We start from the raw sequence: 15169 nt of genomic DNA, 5'->3' as shown, positions 1-15169 counted from the left end.
TGTTATATATATGAAATTACTAAAAGCTGTAACCTGCTGAAAGAGCTAGTAATTTATATCCACAGCTCTAACTCACCAGAACTTATTCTCAACGAACAAGCGGAGCTTGCAAACAAATCTTATCTACAAAGATTAAATTAAATATTCAAAAACAAAAACTAATTACTCCTCTGATGTAATAACAAAGTAATATTCTATGGAAACTCGATGTAGCAGTCATACAACAGTTCAAGTGTCGTTATCGTAATTTGCAATAGCCATATTGTAAACACAAGCTGTAACTGTATAATTTGTAATAGCTTTCAAATTTCATGTGTGTAACATCATTCTACTTCCCAGATCTAAGTTCTCTGACAGCACTGTGGCTCAAAACAGTTCTAGCTGTCATTTTTTAATTTGTAACAGCTTTTAGTTATTTCATATATACGGGGTGAAAAGTAGTTAAACCGACAAACTCTGGGAGGTTGTAGGAGACAATAAAACAAATATTTTTCCCTAATGTCATTTTTTCTATGAGGATTATTTAAACCGGTAGAGGCTGTATTACGCTCTTCAGCTGTTACATGCCGTATTACGCTCTTCAGTTGTAGGCAACTTCTGTCCACCAGTGTAGTAGTGCATTGTCTCTGTTTACTAATGGAGCGATACTCCTGGAGTGAGTACACTGATATGGTTGATGCGTACTACGTAGCGCACCACAACGGACGAGCTGCACAGCGGGTTTATCAACAACAATATCCTAATCGCCGTATCCTGCATCATACGACCTTTGCTGTTACGTCCATTTCACTTACAGCGTGTCCACAACCTGGAACCAGTTGATTATCCACACAGAGCACAGTTTTCGCAGTGGTACCTGGAACAGTGTGAAATGCATCCTACATTTCCATCCTCTGTATTGTTTACCGTTGAAGCAACGTTCGGGCGTGATGGAGTCTTCAACATGCACAATTCGCGTGTTTGGAGTGAGGATAACCCACGTACCACAGTTACTAGCACTCATCAAGTGCGCTTCTTCGTTAATGTGTGGGTCGGTGTTGCTGGGGACTGTTTAACTGGGCCGTATCTGCTACCTAGGCCATTAAATGGCAGGCACTATTACAATGTTTTCGCCAGAGCATTGCCAGAATTGCTGGGAGATGTCCCGCTCCAAAAATGGTTCAAATGGCTCTGAGCACTATGGGACTCAACTGCTGAGGTCATTAGTCCCCTAGAACTTAGAACTAGTTAAACCTAACTAACCTAAGGACATCACAAACATCCATGCCCGAGGCAGGATTCGAACCTGCGACCGTAGCGGTCTTGCGGTTCCAGACTGCAGCGCCTTTAACCGCACGCCCATTTCGGCCGGCTGTCCTGCTCCCAACAAGACAACGCATGTGGTTCCAACATGACGGGACGCCGGCACATTTCAGTCGTCGTGTGCGTCGATTCCTGGACCGACCGTTCCCAGACACGTGGATTGGCCGAGGTGGTCCTGTACCTTGGCATGCTCGATCCCCAAATATGTCCCCTCTGGACTTTTTGTGTGAGGAGAGATGGCAACCTTGTTTACGCAACTCCTGTTGCATCAGAAGAGGATCTGGTTGCCCGGATAGTAGCAGCAGCAGGAACAATTCAGGATACTCCTGGGGTCTTTGCCCGTGCCCGACAGAACATGACCCGACGGTGTAACCTTTGTTAACTGTCAATGGAGGCATTTTTGAAAATCTACTGTAATTGAAATTGGGTTGTGTTAATGTGTTGTCTCTTGGACATAAAAAAATGAAAAAGTGGTTGTTGGTTTAATTAATTTGCCGCCAGAGAAATCTTCCTCTACCGGTTTAAATACTCATCATAGAAAAAATTACATTAGGGATAAATGTTTCTTTTGATGTCCCCTACAACCTCCAAGAGTTTGTCGGTTTAAATACTTTTCACCCTGTATAACATCACTGTACTTCCTAGCTCTAAGTTCTCCAACAAAATTGTGGATCAAAAAATTTCATAATGTGTATCAAAAAACTTCGCTGACTATAATAGCTTTTCAAGTTTCTATATGTGAAACACCCTTGCACTTCCTGTGGCTGAGTTCTTTGACCATACCTACATGTTTCTGTATGAACAACATCTTTACACATGCTGCATTTTAGTTCTTTGACCACAGCCCACATATTTGTACATAAACACAATGTATTTCACGAGTGCACATCGTAATAGTGAAACATGAAACTAAACTTTATAAAACTGAAATATGGACGTGAAAAGGATAATAAGTGTGTAACTAAGTGGAAAAACGGTCACCACAGCGTAACTTTAGAATGATACTTCAGATTTATGTAAGTACAGATATATTTTCGACAAATGCTGCCCTGCCACTTACAATTGTCCTATTTGTATCTGTTTAGTCACCAGCAAATAATTTTTTTCGTATTTATACAGTGATCTCCAGCGTATACACATGTACATCAATGTATAAACACCTGAAGATGGGCGCAAGCCTGAAGCCGGTCGTGTGACAAAAAAATAACCTTTCATTTTGACTGGTAGCGGAAATTTTTCTACACCCTATAAGGGAACAGTCACGGAGATCAACAGCATCCACTATGAATAAAATTCATTTAATTCATTATTATTAGAAGACCATTTTCTTTCTTAGTAATCAGTGTAAGATCGTCAACATAAAGCAGTGCTTGTGGTATCGAGAAATCATAAAGTTGTTCCCAGTACTTACCTTAAACTTCCATCTGAAAATATCAGCACCATGAAGGTATTAAAGAGCGTGTAGGATGAATAACATCTTTGTCTCATTCTTTTGTTGGGGTTTTGACAGTTTTGCAGTTGGATCCAACAGTAGTTACGTATTTGCGCACACGATCTAATGGTTGATATTAGATAATAATGATATCCTCTTTTCTTCATGATATTCCACAGCTTTTCTGTTAAAACTCTATTGAAGACTTTCTCAGAAGCTACAAACATTGTACCTATCGGTTGAACTCTTGTTAAGTAAAATTAGTAAAAGGTAGCTTCGATCTCACAGTCATTTGTTTGTTAAAAATATGATCGGTTTCGGTCTCTAACAGTTTTTGGACCGGGATCAGCGCAACTGCTCCAAGCATCGTCATCCGCAGCCGGATTGTGCGTTGTCTCAAGGTAGCCTACTACTAGAGACGGAAACGGGTCACATTTTTAGTAAGTGTCTATGAGATCAAAACTGTTTTTCACTAATTTAACTTAACTGACAGATCGTTTGTTCCCAATAACGTTATCTAAAATTACGACTCAATTGTAAAGTAAAAATAGCAGCAATAGCCAAATGTCCTTTTCCTAAATCCCGCTGGCTCAGAAACAACAAAACATTTAGCTAAAATCTGGTCTCTGTTGTTTATAACTCTGTTGTATTTAAATTATTCTAATAGTTTTTTGTCATTAATTTTACAATCATTTCACATATGTTAGAATGTCTCAAATACAGAACACGCAGGAAAGTAATGGCATATTCCATCAGAATATAGACATCAGTATATCATCTCATTTGTGGGCCTTGATTCACGACATCTATAGTGCGCTACCGGTGTGCATGGTTTTATCCTTGCATTATAATACCTCTAGAAGTACCCTGCGCTTCAGCACGTTCGTAAGTGTTGTGGTGATACAGTCATAGAGGCTCTAGCGAACTTCCAATTTCCTCTGCTTAGTTCACACATTCGTAATAAGAGTCACAAATATGCCGTTGGTATCTAAATTTACTGCACTTCGTGACAAGTCTGGATGCAGAGTTTATAGTATATCACCTTATACTGAAGCTGAGAGTGGAACGGTTACAGTAGAACGCTACCAAGGATGGTAACATCTAATAGGATTATTATTCTGAAAATGACTGCTGATTTCTGCGTCGAAATACGATATCAACGAAAACAGTACACAGGAACAATACAAACTAAACATGTAGACATGTCGACTGTACAGCTGCTTCTGTCAAACGTCTATTAAATGAGGTAAATTCAGCAAGAAGGTTTCAGCTAGGTAATTCATACGAAACCTGGACTACTGTGACGCTGGTAATATAATCCAGAGAGTCTATTTTTAACACTGGAAAATAACAGGTCAAATGTACAACCCAGATTATCTTCTTGCTTTTGAGAAGTTCAACTGAAGTTTCTTAATGGTTTGGGCGGTCAACGATTGATTAAAGTAATTCATCTAATTACTGTAAACGGAGAGGTAGGTGATAAAGTTAATACAACTAGTTTAGGTAATCAGGGGCCTTTGATGCAGTAAGAATTGTTCTCAACCAGTGATTACATTTTCCAAGTTGATAACGCCCCCCATTCACGCTACAGAAAACATCTGAGACCGATTTCATGAATGTGTGTAGATCAAGTAACACATTGTTCGAATCCTACACAATCATGAGTCTTTAATACTGTTTAGCGACTGTAGCATGTATTGCAAAAATACGGGGGGCCGTGTTAGCCTATTCTAGCATCTCAGGAGGAATTCAAGAATTTTCTTCCTGAGGACTGATGTAAAGGCCCATTGATAACTAGGAACAGAATAAAAAAAACTGATGATGTAGTTAATTCAACGAAACATGTCTGGATAAAAGTAGATAAAATGTGTTTCCTCATGGTGGACCTCATCCGAAAACAAATTTAGTATGGGAAGAGTTTGGTTATCGCCTGGATGTTTGTCGTATATCTGGCGGAGGACATATTCAGTGTTTGTAAATGAAACTTTTGATCCTAAAATTGATTATAAAAATTATCACCATTAGACCCACAAGAAGGCCGCTGCAACCGTGGCCAAAACGTTGGTTTTTCTCCAGCAGCAGTAGTTTTTCACATTATGACGCGGTACCATACCCAGAACACTTTTATGTCGACTCATCTGAAGGTTGTTTGTGCATACATACAGGCCTTGCAGTCCTGAGGATAAGTTAAAATTCATCCCAAGTTTCTATCTTCATTCTACATTTACATCTACAGAGGTTGGAGAAAAATATGGGCCGGCCGGGGTGGCCGAGCGGTTCTAGGCGCTACAGTCTAGAACCGCGCGACCGCTACGGTCGCAGGTTCGAATCCTGCCTCTGGCATGGATGTGTGTGATGTCTTTAGGTTAGTTAGGTTTAATTAGTTCTAAGTTCTAGGGGACTGATGACCTAAGAAGTTAAGTCCCATAGTGCTCAGAGCCATTTGAACCATTTTTGAAAACTATGGAAAGACCGCGAGGAACGCACCCTCGAACATAAATGCAGATGCTAGCCAAGCCTGCACGATGCTCGCTTGTGTTTGATTACGAAACGCACCTGTGCAGTGACCTCAATACGTTACAAGTGTCAGTCGTGGTCAGAACTGTGAATTCGTCTGTGGGCGAACTGTTGGTACTTGTATGGTGAGCGCTTCCTTAACCAAGGGAGCTGAAGCGTTTGATGTTCCGTGAGGCACCGTATCGAAGATTTGTATCGCATACAGGGAAAGCGGAGAAACATCATCCACTAAACCACCAAGCGGTAGAAGGAGTGTGTAGAATGACCATGACAGCGGGCCATTGAAGATACACTCTGGCCATTAAAATTGCTACACCAAGAAGAAATGCAGATGATAAACGGGTATTCATTGGACAAATATATTATACTAGAACTGACATGTGATTACATTTTCACGATATTTTGGGTGCATAGATCCTGAGAAATCAGTACCCAGAACAACCACCTCTGGCCGTAATAACGGCCTTGATACGCCTGGGCATTGAGTAAAACAGAGCTTGCATGGCGTGTACAGGTACAGCTGCCCATGCAGCGTCAGCACGATACAACAGTTCATCAAGAGTAGTGACTGGCGTATTGTGACGAGCCAGTTGCTCGGCCACCATTGACCAGACGTTTTCAATTGGTGAGAGATCTGGAGATTGTGCTGGCCGTGGCAGCAGTGGAACATTTTCTGTATCCAGAAAGACCCGTACAGGACGTGCAACATGCGGTCGTGCATTATCCTGCTGAAATGTAGGGTTTCGCACGGATCAAATTAAGGGTAGAGCCACGAGTCGTAACACGACTGAAATGTAACGTCCACTGTTCAAAGTTCCGTCAATGCGAACAAGAGGTGACCGAGACGTGCAAACAATGGTACCCCATACCATCACGCCGGGTGATACGCCAGTACGGCGATGACGAATACACGCTTCCAATGTGCGTTCACCGCGATGTCGCCAAACACGGATGCGACCATCATGATGCTGTAAACAGAACCTGGATTCATCCGAAAAAATGACGTTTTGCCATTCGCGCACCCAGGTTCGTCGTTGAGTATACCATCGCAGGCGCTCCTGTCTGTGATGCAGCGTCAAGGATAACCGAAGCCATGGTCTCTGAGCTGATAGTCCATGCTGCTGCAAACGTCGTCGGACTGTTCGTGCAAATGGTTGTTGTCTTGCAAACGTCCCCATCTGTTGACTCAGGGATCGAGACGTGGCTGCACGATCCGTTACAGCCATGCGGATAAGATGCCTGTCATGTCGACTGCTAGTGATACGAGGCCGTTGGGATCCAGCACGGCGTTCCGTATTACCCTCCTGAACCCACCGATTCCATATTCTGCTAACAGTCATTGGATCTCGACCAACGCGAGGAGCAGTGTCGCGATACGATAAACCGCAATCGCGATAGGCTACAATCCGACCTTTATCAAAGTCGGAAACGTGATGGTACGCATTTCTCCTCCTTCCACGAGGCATCACAACAACGTTTCACCAGGCAACGCCGGTCAACTGCTGTTTGTGTATGAGAAACTGGTTGGAAACTTTCCTCATGTCAGCACGTCGTAGGTGTCGCCACCGGCACCAACCTTGTGTGAATGCTCTGAAAAGCTAATCATTTGCGTATCACATCATCTTCTTCCTGTCGGTTAAATTTCGCGTCTGTAGCACGTCATCTTCGTGGTGTATCAATTTTAATGACCAGTAGTGTAATTGTGAGAAACATTAACAGGACGGCAGCTGAAAAAGTCACGGCAAAACTGAATGTCGCACTCGCGAACCCTGTCAGCGCAAAGCAACACGAAGGGAGCTTCATAAGCAGAGACTTGGAGGGCGAACTGAAATTACAAAACCACTCATCAGTGATGCAGTGATGCAGATGCCCGTAACAGGAAAACGTGATGCCAGCGCCATAAAACCTGGCTCTGGAGAAACGAAAGAATGTCATTTGAACGGATGAGTCTTGTTTCACACTGTTTCCAACTTCAGGCCGAGTTTACGTCCGAAGAGTGAAACATGACGAGGTTTCTGTGACGATTTGGTCAGCCATATCAAGGTATTACTTGGGACCCATGGTTACTCTTCAAGGCCACATTACTTCAAGGATTATGTGACCATTCTGGGTGATCAGGTCCCTTCCATTGTGCAATGTTTGTTCCCCAATGGTGATGCTGTCTTCCAAGACGACAGGGCCTCAGTTCAGCCTGCATTCTCCAAAACTGTCTTTGTGCGTTCGAGATTGAATTGGCGCATCTGCTTTGGCCACCACAGTAACCAGCCCTCAATATAATTGAGCCTTTGTGGTCTGCTTTGGCGAAAGGAGCATGATCGCCTTCACACGCGTCACCGTTAGCTGAACTTGCCAATATCCTGCAGGAAGAGTGGGATAAGATACCTTTGAAAACTTTAGACGACCTGTATTTATCAAGTCAGAGATGACCGTTTTAGACATGATAATGTGCTGTGTCCACATTTTTGTCCACCCCCTGTATACTATGTGATCAAAAGTATCTTGACACCTAGCTGAAAATGACTTGCAAGTTCGTGGCGCCCTGAATTGCTATTGAACAGTGGGAAGCAAGAAGATGCTTAAAACATCAGTATAGGCCTGTGCTGTGATAGTGCCACGGAAAACAACAGGGGCTGCAAGCCCCCTCCATGAAAAACACGACCACACCATAACACCATCGCCTCCGAATTTTACTGTTGGCACTGCATACGTTGGCAGGTGACGTTCACGGGGCATTCGCCATACCCACACCCTGCCATCGGATCGCCACATTGTGTACGGCGATTTGTCGCTCCATACAACGTTTTTCCACTGTTCAATCGTCCAATGTTTACGCTCGTTACACCAAGCGAAGCGTCGTTTGGCATTTACCGGCATGATGTGTGGCTTGTGAGCAGCCGCTCGACCATGAAATAAAAGTTTTCTCACCTCCCGCCTAACTGTCATAGTTCTTACAATGGATCCTGATGAGGTTTGGAGTTCCTGTGTGATGGTCTTGATAGATGTCTGCCTATTATACATTATGATCCTCTTCAATTGTCGGCGATCCTTGTCAGACAAAGTCGGCCTATACGCTTTTGTGCTGTATGTGTCCCTTCACGTTTTCACTTCACTATCACATCGGAGACAGTGGACCTAGGGATGTTTAGGAGTTTGAAAATCTCGAGTTCAGATGTATGACACAAGTGACACCCAATCGCCTGACCACGTTCGAAGTCCATGAGTTCCGCGGAGCGCCCCAGTCTGCTCTCTCACGATGTCTAATGACTAATGAGGTCGCTGATAAGAGGTACCTGGCAGTAGGTGGCAGCACAGTGCACCTCATATGAAAAACGTATGTTTCTTGTGGGTGACCGGATACTTTCGATCACATAGTGTATGTCTGCATAATCTGCGAAACACCGTAAAGAGCACGACAGAGGGTTTCTTGACGTTCCAATCTTCTTTGTACGCGGTAAGAATGACCCCATAAATGCCTATGTGCGAGCTGTAATTGGCCCAATTTTGCCTTCGCAATCCCTACGGGAGGACTGAAGAATATCTTTAGATTCTTTTGTTTTGTAAATAGTCTTTTACGAGATGATTTGCGTCTGTCTCGAAGAATCTGCCAGTTATGGTATTCATGACACTCTACTGTTTATCCTTCTTTGTATAAATTCAGTATCCCTTGTGAGCCTTATTTGGTTTTGTCCCCGCAAAAAAAAAAAAAAAAAAAAAAAAAAAAAAAAAACTAAACTACTGCCGAACAGGCCATGAAGTCCCAACGGCACCGACCGGCCGCCGTGTCATCCTCAGACCATAGGCGTCACTGAATACGGATATGGTGGGGCATGTGGTCAGCACACCGCTCTCCCGGCTGCATGTCAGTTTCCGAGACCGGAGCCGCTACTTCTCAACCAAGTAGCTGCTCAATTTTCCTCACCCCACTTGCCAACAGCGCTAGGCAGACCGAATGTTCACCCATCCAAGTGCTAGCCTAGCCCGACAGCGCTTAACTTCGGTGATCTAACGGGTACCGGTGTTACCAGTGCGGCAAAGCCGTTGGCTTTGGCCCCACTTGAGCAATATTCTATGATAGGACACATGAGTGATTTGTAGGCAGTCTCCTATGTAGAGTGACTGTGTTCCCTCTGCATCTTACCAATCAACTGAAGTCTGCCATCCGACTGAATTTGTAGGAGTTGACTGATTCTAATCGTGAATATTTAGTATTGTAGTGAAAGGATAGTACGTCTTTCAGTTTTGTGAAATGTGTAATTTTACACTTCGGAACATTTAAAGCAAGTTTCTAATCTCTGAACCACTTTGAAATGTTTTCAAGATCTGATTTTTTTCAGACAGTACTTCATTATAGATAAATGCGTCGTCTGTAAAAAGTCTAAGGTTACTATTAATATTGTCTGCTTGGTCATTAACTTACAACTTGAACAAAAAGTGTCCCAAAACACTTCCCTTGGGTACTCCTGAAGTTATTTTGACTTCTGACGATCACTCTCTATCCGAGATAACATGCTGCGTTCCATCAACTAAGAAGTCCTCAGTCAAGTCACAGCTTTTGTTTGACATCCCACACTTTCATAATTTTGGTAATGACCGTTATTGTAGTACGGAGTCAAATGTTTGAAACACTGTATCTGCCTGATTTCCTTGATCCATAGGTATCATGTGAGAAAAGGGCAAGTTGGCTTTCGCATGATCGACGTTTTCGCAATCCATAGAAGAGTCTATTCTGTTCGAGATGCCTCATTATGTTTGAGCTCTGAACATGTTCTAGACTTCTAAAAAAGGTGAACGTAGATGATATAGTCTTGTAAAATCGGTGGAAATACCCTATGTATTACATGGGCTCTAATATTATTACTGCCCAACCCCTAAATATTATTTTTTTTTTTTTTTAGTCTCTAGTCTTATGACTATTTTGGTGCGGCCGACCACGAATTCCCCCCTTGTACCAACCTCTGCTTCTCAATCACTCGCGCCCAACGACGTCAATGATTTGTTGGAAATATTCCAATCTGCGTCTTCTCTGACAGTTTATCTACCCTACAGCTTCCACAAGTGCCACGGAAGTTATTCCTTTATGTCTTAAAATACGTCTAAACATCTTACTCCTTCTTTTTATCAATGTTTTCCACATGTTCCTCTCGTCACCGATTCAACGGAGGCATTCCTTATTTCTTATCTTATCACTGCACCTCTTGAACTTGTCTATACTACCAGCCAACTAACGCGGTGTATAGTTCATGGTTAACTGTCCCGGTTCCAGGTTGACTATTTAATAGCTTCCAGGGGCGACGAAAATTTGATTTTTAATATTTCATATAACTGGTGACCGAATTTAAAAATTAAAACTGCTGTTACAATCTACTCAAAAAGATGTATAATGTTTTTGTTAAATGGTTTAATATAGCAACTGCTTACAGTTAGAAAGCCTGTATGTACTCACTCACTACGCGCAAATTACTCCGACTGTGTTCATCCAGTATTTGAAAGTGAGAGCACTTAGCGACTTCCAACAAGCTGTAAAAATAATTTCAAATCTTTATGAAACATTTTTTCGCTGGCGCCCTTACAAAATGGTCAAAGGAAAAAAAATTATCACTCACAAGGTTTTCGATGCTCTTGCAGGAAAACTTTAGCGTTCTGGGATCCTTAGCACATAGAATCAACGGAGTACATCGAGAAACATCAAAGAAGAGCACCACGTTTTGTATTAACGAGAAATAGGGGGAGAGAGTGTCACGGACGTGAAAGAGGATTTGGGTGGTTATCATTAAAACAAACGCGTTTCTCGCTGTGGCGGGATCTTCTCATGGAATTTCAATCACCTACGTTCTCTTCCGAATGCGAAAATATTTTGTTGACGCCAATCTGCACAGGGAGAAACGGTCATTATAATAAAATAATGGAAATCAGAGCTCGCACGAAAAGATACAGGTGTCCGTTTTTGCCGCACGCTGTTCGAGAGTGAAATAATAGATAATTATTGCGAAGGTGGTTCGATAAACACTCTGACAGGCATTTAAGTATGGCTTGCAGAGTATCCTTGTAGATACAGATCAGCCATGACATTTATTCCTTATTTACTAGCAACTCTACTCACAACAAATTCTGCAGACGGTATCGCATAAAACATTGAATGTAACAGCGAAATTATCATCGTGCGACTCAAAGTTCAGGAAATACTATGTCAAAAATATTGAGATGCGTGAAAAACTAGCTTCTGCTTAAAATGGAGCACAGTAAAGCTTCAGCATCAGGAATGACGTTTTAACTTATTGCTTCTTTATTACTAACTCTACTGGCAGCACACCTTACAGACAATATCCGTAGGTACCACTGAAGGTACCCCCAAAATTATACCGTTGTACCACACATAGTTCAGGAGATATGACGCGATGCGTTGAAAAGTAGCTTTTGCTTACAATGGAGCGTTTCGTGATAAGAGCAATTCAAACGAACTTAAAACATAATTTGAAACTTTTCTTAACGTTTTCTCGCTTACGCCGTAACGTGAAATGTTTGACACATTATCTGATTTGTAAAGTCATCAGGCGTCTGAAGCTGTTTTATAAGTGAGAGTTCCATTCTTTGAAGAATCGGGGGCTGGTCGTAACTTGGGTACATCAGGCACTAGAAACGAACAGCGAACACAAGAGCTTGGGAAATCGGGTGCAATTGGTGGAGAGCCCGTGAAATAGGTAATAAAGACCCAGTGAGCTGTGTGTTAGCCTCTCACCTGTCGCTTTTTGCACGGCGCTCGAGGACGACGCAGGAGAGCCTGGTGGAGAGTGTGCAGCGAGGTGTCGCGTCCGCTGCCGCGGCTCGCCGGTCTGCTGTGGTGGGCGCGTTGCGGGCACAGGTCTGGCGTGGCGCACGCGTCCGCATGTCCCCCGCGACTGGCAGCAGCGGCTCACAGCAGACGTCACCGGCGGGTGGAAGGGGCGGGGGCGGGGGCGGGGGCGATCGCGGCGTACACGTCCCCACCGCCTCACCGCCAGCCACGCCGTGCTCGTGTTTTCCCCGATTAATGCTCTGCGTTACTCAGGCCTCCGCGGGAACTCACATCCGAGTCCGGTCTTCTCAGGACCACACTCTCGATACTGAGAAAGGGGCCGTATTTAACCCTCCGTTACTATTCTATCTATCGCTTGCGCCTTGTCCAGCGATTACGCAGGGTCGGCCATGGTTAACCAGCTTTGGCATGTCAATTGAAAGGGGTGGCCGGGTGCCCTTCCTGCCGCCATCCCGTACCCCCCAGGACGGAATTAGTGTACCCCAGCAGTCTGCGTCTAGCGTAAATCGTGAAATAGTGTGAATGTGTTGCAAATGTTTGTGAGTCATGTACCTGAGGCGGGACGTGGGGACAGCCCGGTATTCACCTAGTAGGATGTGGAAAACCGCCTAAAAACCACATCCAGGCTGGCCGCCACACCGGCCTTCGTCGTTAATCCGCCGGGCGGATTCGATCCGGGGCTGGCGCGCCTACCCCAGTCCACAAAGTAGCGCCTTAGCGCTCTCGGCTATCCTGGCGGGTATTTAACCCTTCGTTAGCATGGCCTATTAATTTGACATTAATAGTACAGTGGAGTTTGAGTAACACAAAATCAATATCTTTTTCTTTGGAAATAAAAAATAATTGTGTTCATTCGAAATACTGATGAAAACATTGTTAATGAACTCTGAGAACATACATACACAAAACGAAAGTGTAGCACCACTCCGATTTTCGTGTAAGCGTGTTTCAGTTGTGACTGATCCTGTATCGATCGGAACGTCAGCCTTATATTTGTTAAAATACGAGTACACTACTGGCCATTGAAATTGCTACACCAAGAAGAAATGCAGATGATAAACGGGTATTCATTGGACAAATATATTATACTAGAGCTCACATGTGATTACATTTTCATGCAATTTGGGTGCATAGATCCTGAGAAATCGGTACCCAGAACAACCACATCTGGCCGTAATATCGGCCTTGATACGCCTGGGCATTGAATCAAACAGAGCTTGGATGGCGTGTACAGGTACAGCTGTCCATGCAGCTTCAACACGATACCACAGTTCATCAAGAGTAGTGGCTCGGCTCTGAGCACTATGGGACTTAACTTCTGAGGTCATCAGTCCCTTAGAACTTAGACTACTTAAACCTATCTAACCTAAGGACATCACACACATCCATGCCCGAGGCAGGATTCGAACCTGCGACCATCGCGGTCGCGCGGGTCCAGACTGTACCGCCTAGAACCGCTCGGCCACTCTGGCCGGCCAAGAGTAGAGACTGATGTAATGTGACGAGCCAGTTGCTTGGCCACCACTGACCAGACGTTTTCAATTGGTGAGAGATCTGGACAATGTGCTGGCCAGGGCACCAGTCGAACATTTTCTGTATCCAGAAAGGCCCGTACAGGACCTGAAACATGCGGTCGTGCATTATTCTGCTGAAATGTAGGGTTTCACAGAATGAAGGGTAGAGCCACGGGTCGTAACACATCTGAAATGTAACGTCCACTGTTCAAAGTGCTGTCAATGCGAACAAGAGGTAGCCGAGACGTGTAACCAATGGCACCCCATACCATCACGCCGGGTGATACGCCAGTATAGCGATGACGAATACACGCTTCCAATGTGCGTTCACTGCGATGTCGCCAAACACGGATGCGACCATCATGATGCTGTATACAGAACCTGGATTCATCCGAAAAAATTACGTTTTGCCATTCGTGCACTCAGGTTCGTCGTTGAGTACACCATCGCAGGCGCTCCTGTCTGTGATGCAGCGTCAAGGGTAACCGCAGCCATGGTCTCTGAGCCGATGGTCCATGCTGTTGCAAACGTCGTCGAACTGTTCGTGGAGATGGCTGTTGTCTTGCAATCGTCCCCATCTGTTGACTCAGGGATCGAGACGTGGCTGCACGATCCGTTACAGCCATGCGGATAAGATGCCTGTCATGTCGACTGCTAGTGATACGAGGCCGTTGGGATCCAGCACAGCGTTCCGTATTACCCTCCTGAACCCACCGATTCCAGTCATTGGATCTCGACCAACGCGAGCAGGAGTGTTGCGATACGATAAACCGCAATCGAGATACGCTACAATCCGACCTTTATCAAAGTCGGAAACGTGATGGTACGCATTTCTCCTCCTTACACGAGGTTCAAATGACTCTGAGCACTATGGGACTTAACATCTGTGGTTATCAGTCCCCTAGAACTTAGAACTACTTAAACCTAACTAACCTAAGGACATCACACACATCCATGCCCGAGGCAGGATTCGAACCTGCGACTTTATCAGTCGCGCGGTACCGGACTGAGCGCCTTAACCGCGAGACCACCGCGGCCGGCTTACACGAGGCATCACAACAACGTTTCACCAGGCAACGCCGGTCAACTTCTGTTTGTGTATGAGAAATCGGTTGGAAACTTTCCTCATGTCAGCACGTTGTAGGAACCAACCTTGCGTGAATGCTCTGAAAAGCTAATCATTTGCATATCACAGCATCTTCTTCCTGTCGGCTAAATTTCGCGTCTGTAGCACGTCATCTTCGTGGTGTAGCAATTTTAATGGCCAGTAGTGTACATAGAGTTACCACAAGCGCTACCTACGGGTAGAACGCCGCACTAGAGTAGATAGCAGAATTTCAGCTAAAAGTAAAGCACCAGTAAGGGCGCATTACAGACGTCTATAGCACAGTAGATTGACAACAATTATGCCACGAAGGACAATCGCGACCAACAACCGGATCCGTAACGCCATGTTGCACAAGAATCTTGTCAACCAGGCAAATTGCCCGACGTGTTCACTGGAGTCAATGTTATATGGTGCGCACACGGAATCGGTTCCAATTGACAGGTAGTGTTGAGGTGTTATACCACACAGACAGTCCACATCCGGAAGGTGCCAGGATAATCGAT

At 44.4% G+C, this 15169-nt stretch overlaps 1 protein-coding gene across 1 annotated transcript in view; it reads right to left on the bottom strand.

Moving 5' to 3' along the window:
• The window catches only part of LOC124551771, a 236086-nt gene that overhangs the window by 179373 nt on the left and 41544 nt on the right, over window positions 1–15169 (bottom strand). Inside the window, exon 3 of the mRNA XM_047126470.1 lies at window positions 11988–12283. Coding sequence (XP_046982426.1) covers window positions 11988–12283 — 296 coding nt within the window. The remainder of the gene's footprint in view (window positions 1–11987; window positions 12284–15169) is intronic.

The sequence above is a fragment of the Schistocerca americana genome, chromosome 1 (assembly GCF_021461395.2).
Source record: "Schistocerca americana isolate TAMUIC-IGC-003095 chromosome 1, iqSchAmer2.1, whole genome shotgun sequence".
In the NCBI taxonomy this organism is placed as follows: Eukaryota; Metazoa; Arthropoda; class Insecta; order Orthoptera; family Acrididae; genus Schistocerca; species Schistocerca americana.
Note: the sequence above shows the minus strand (reverse complement) of the source record. Positions and strands in the feature narration are given on the sequence as shown.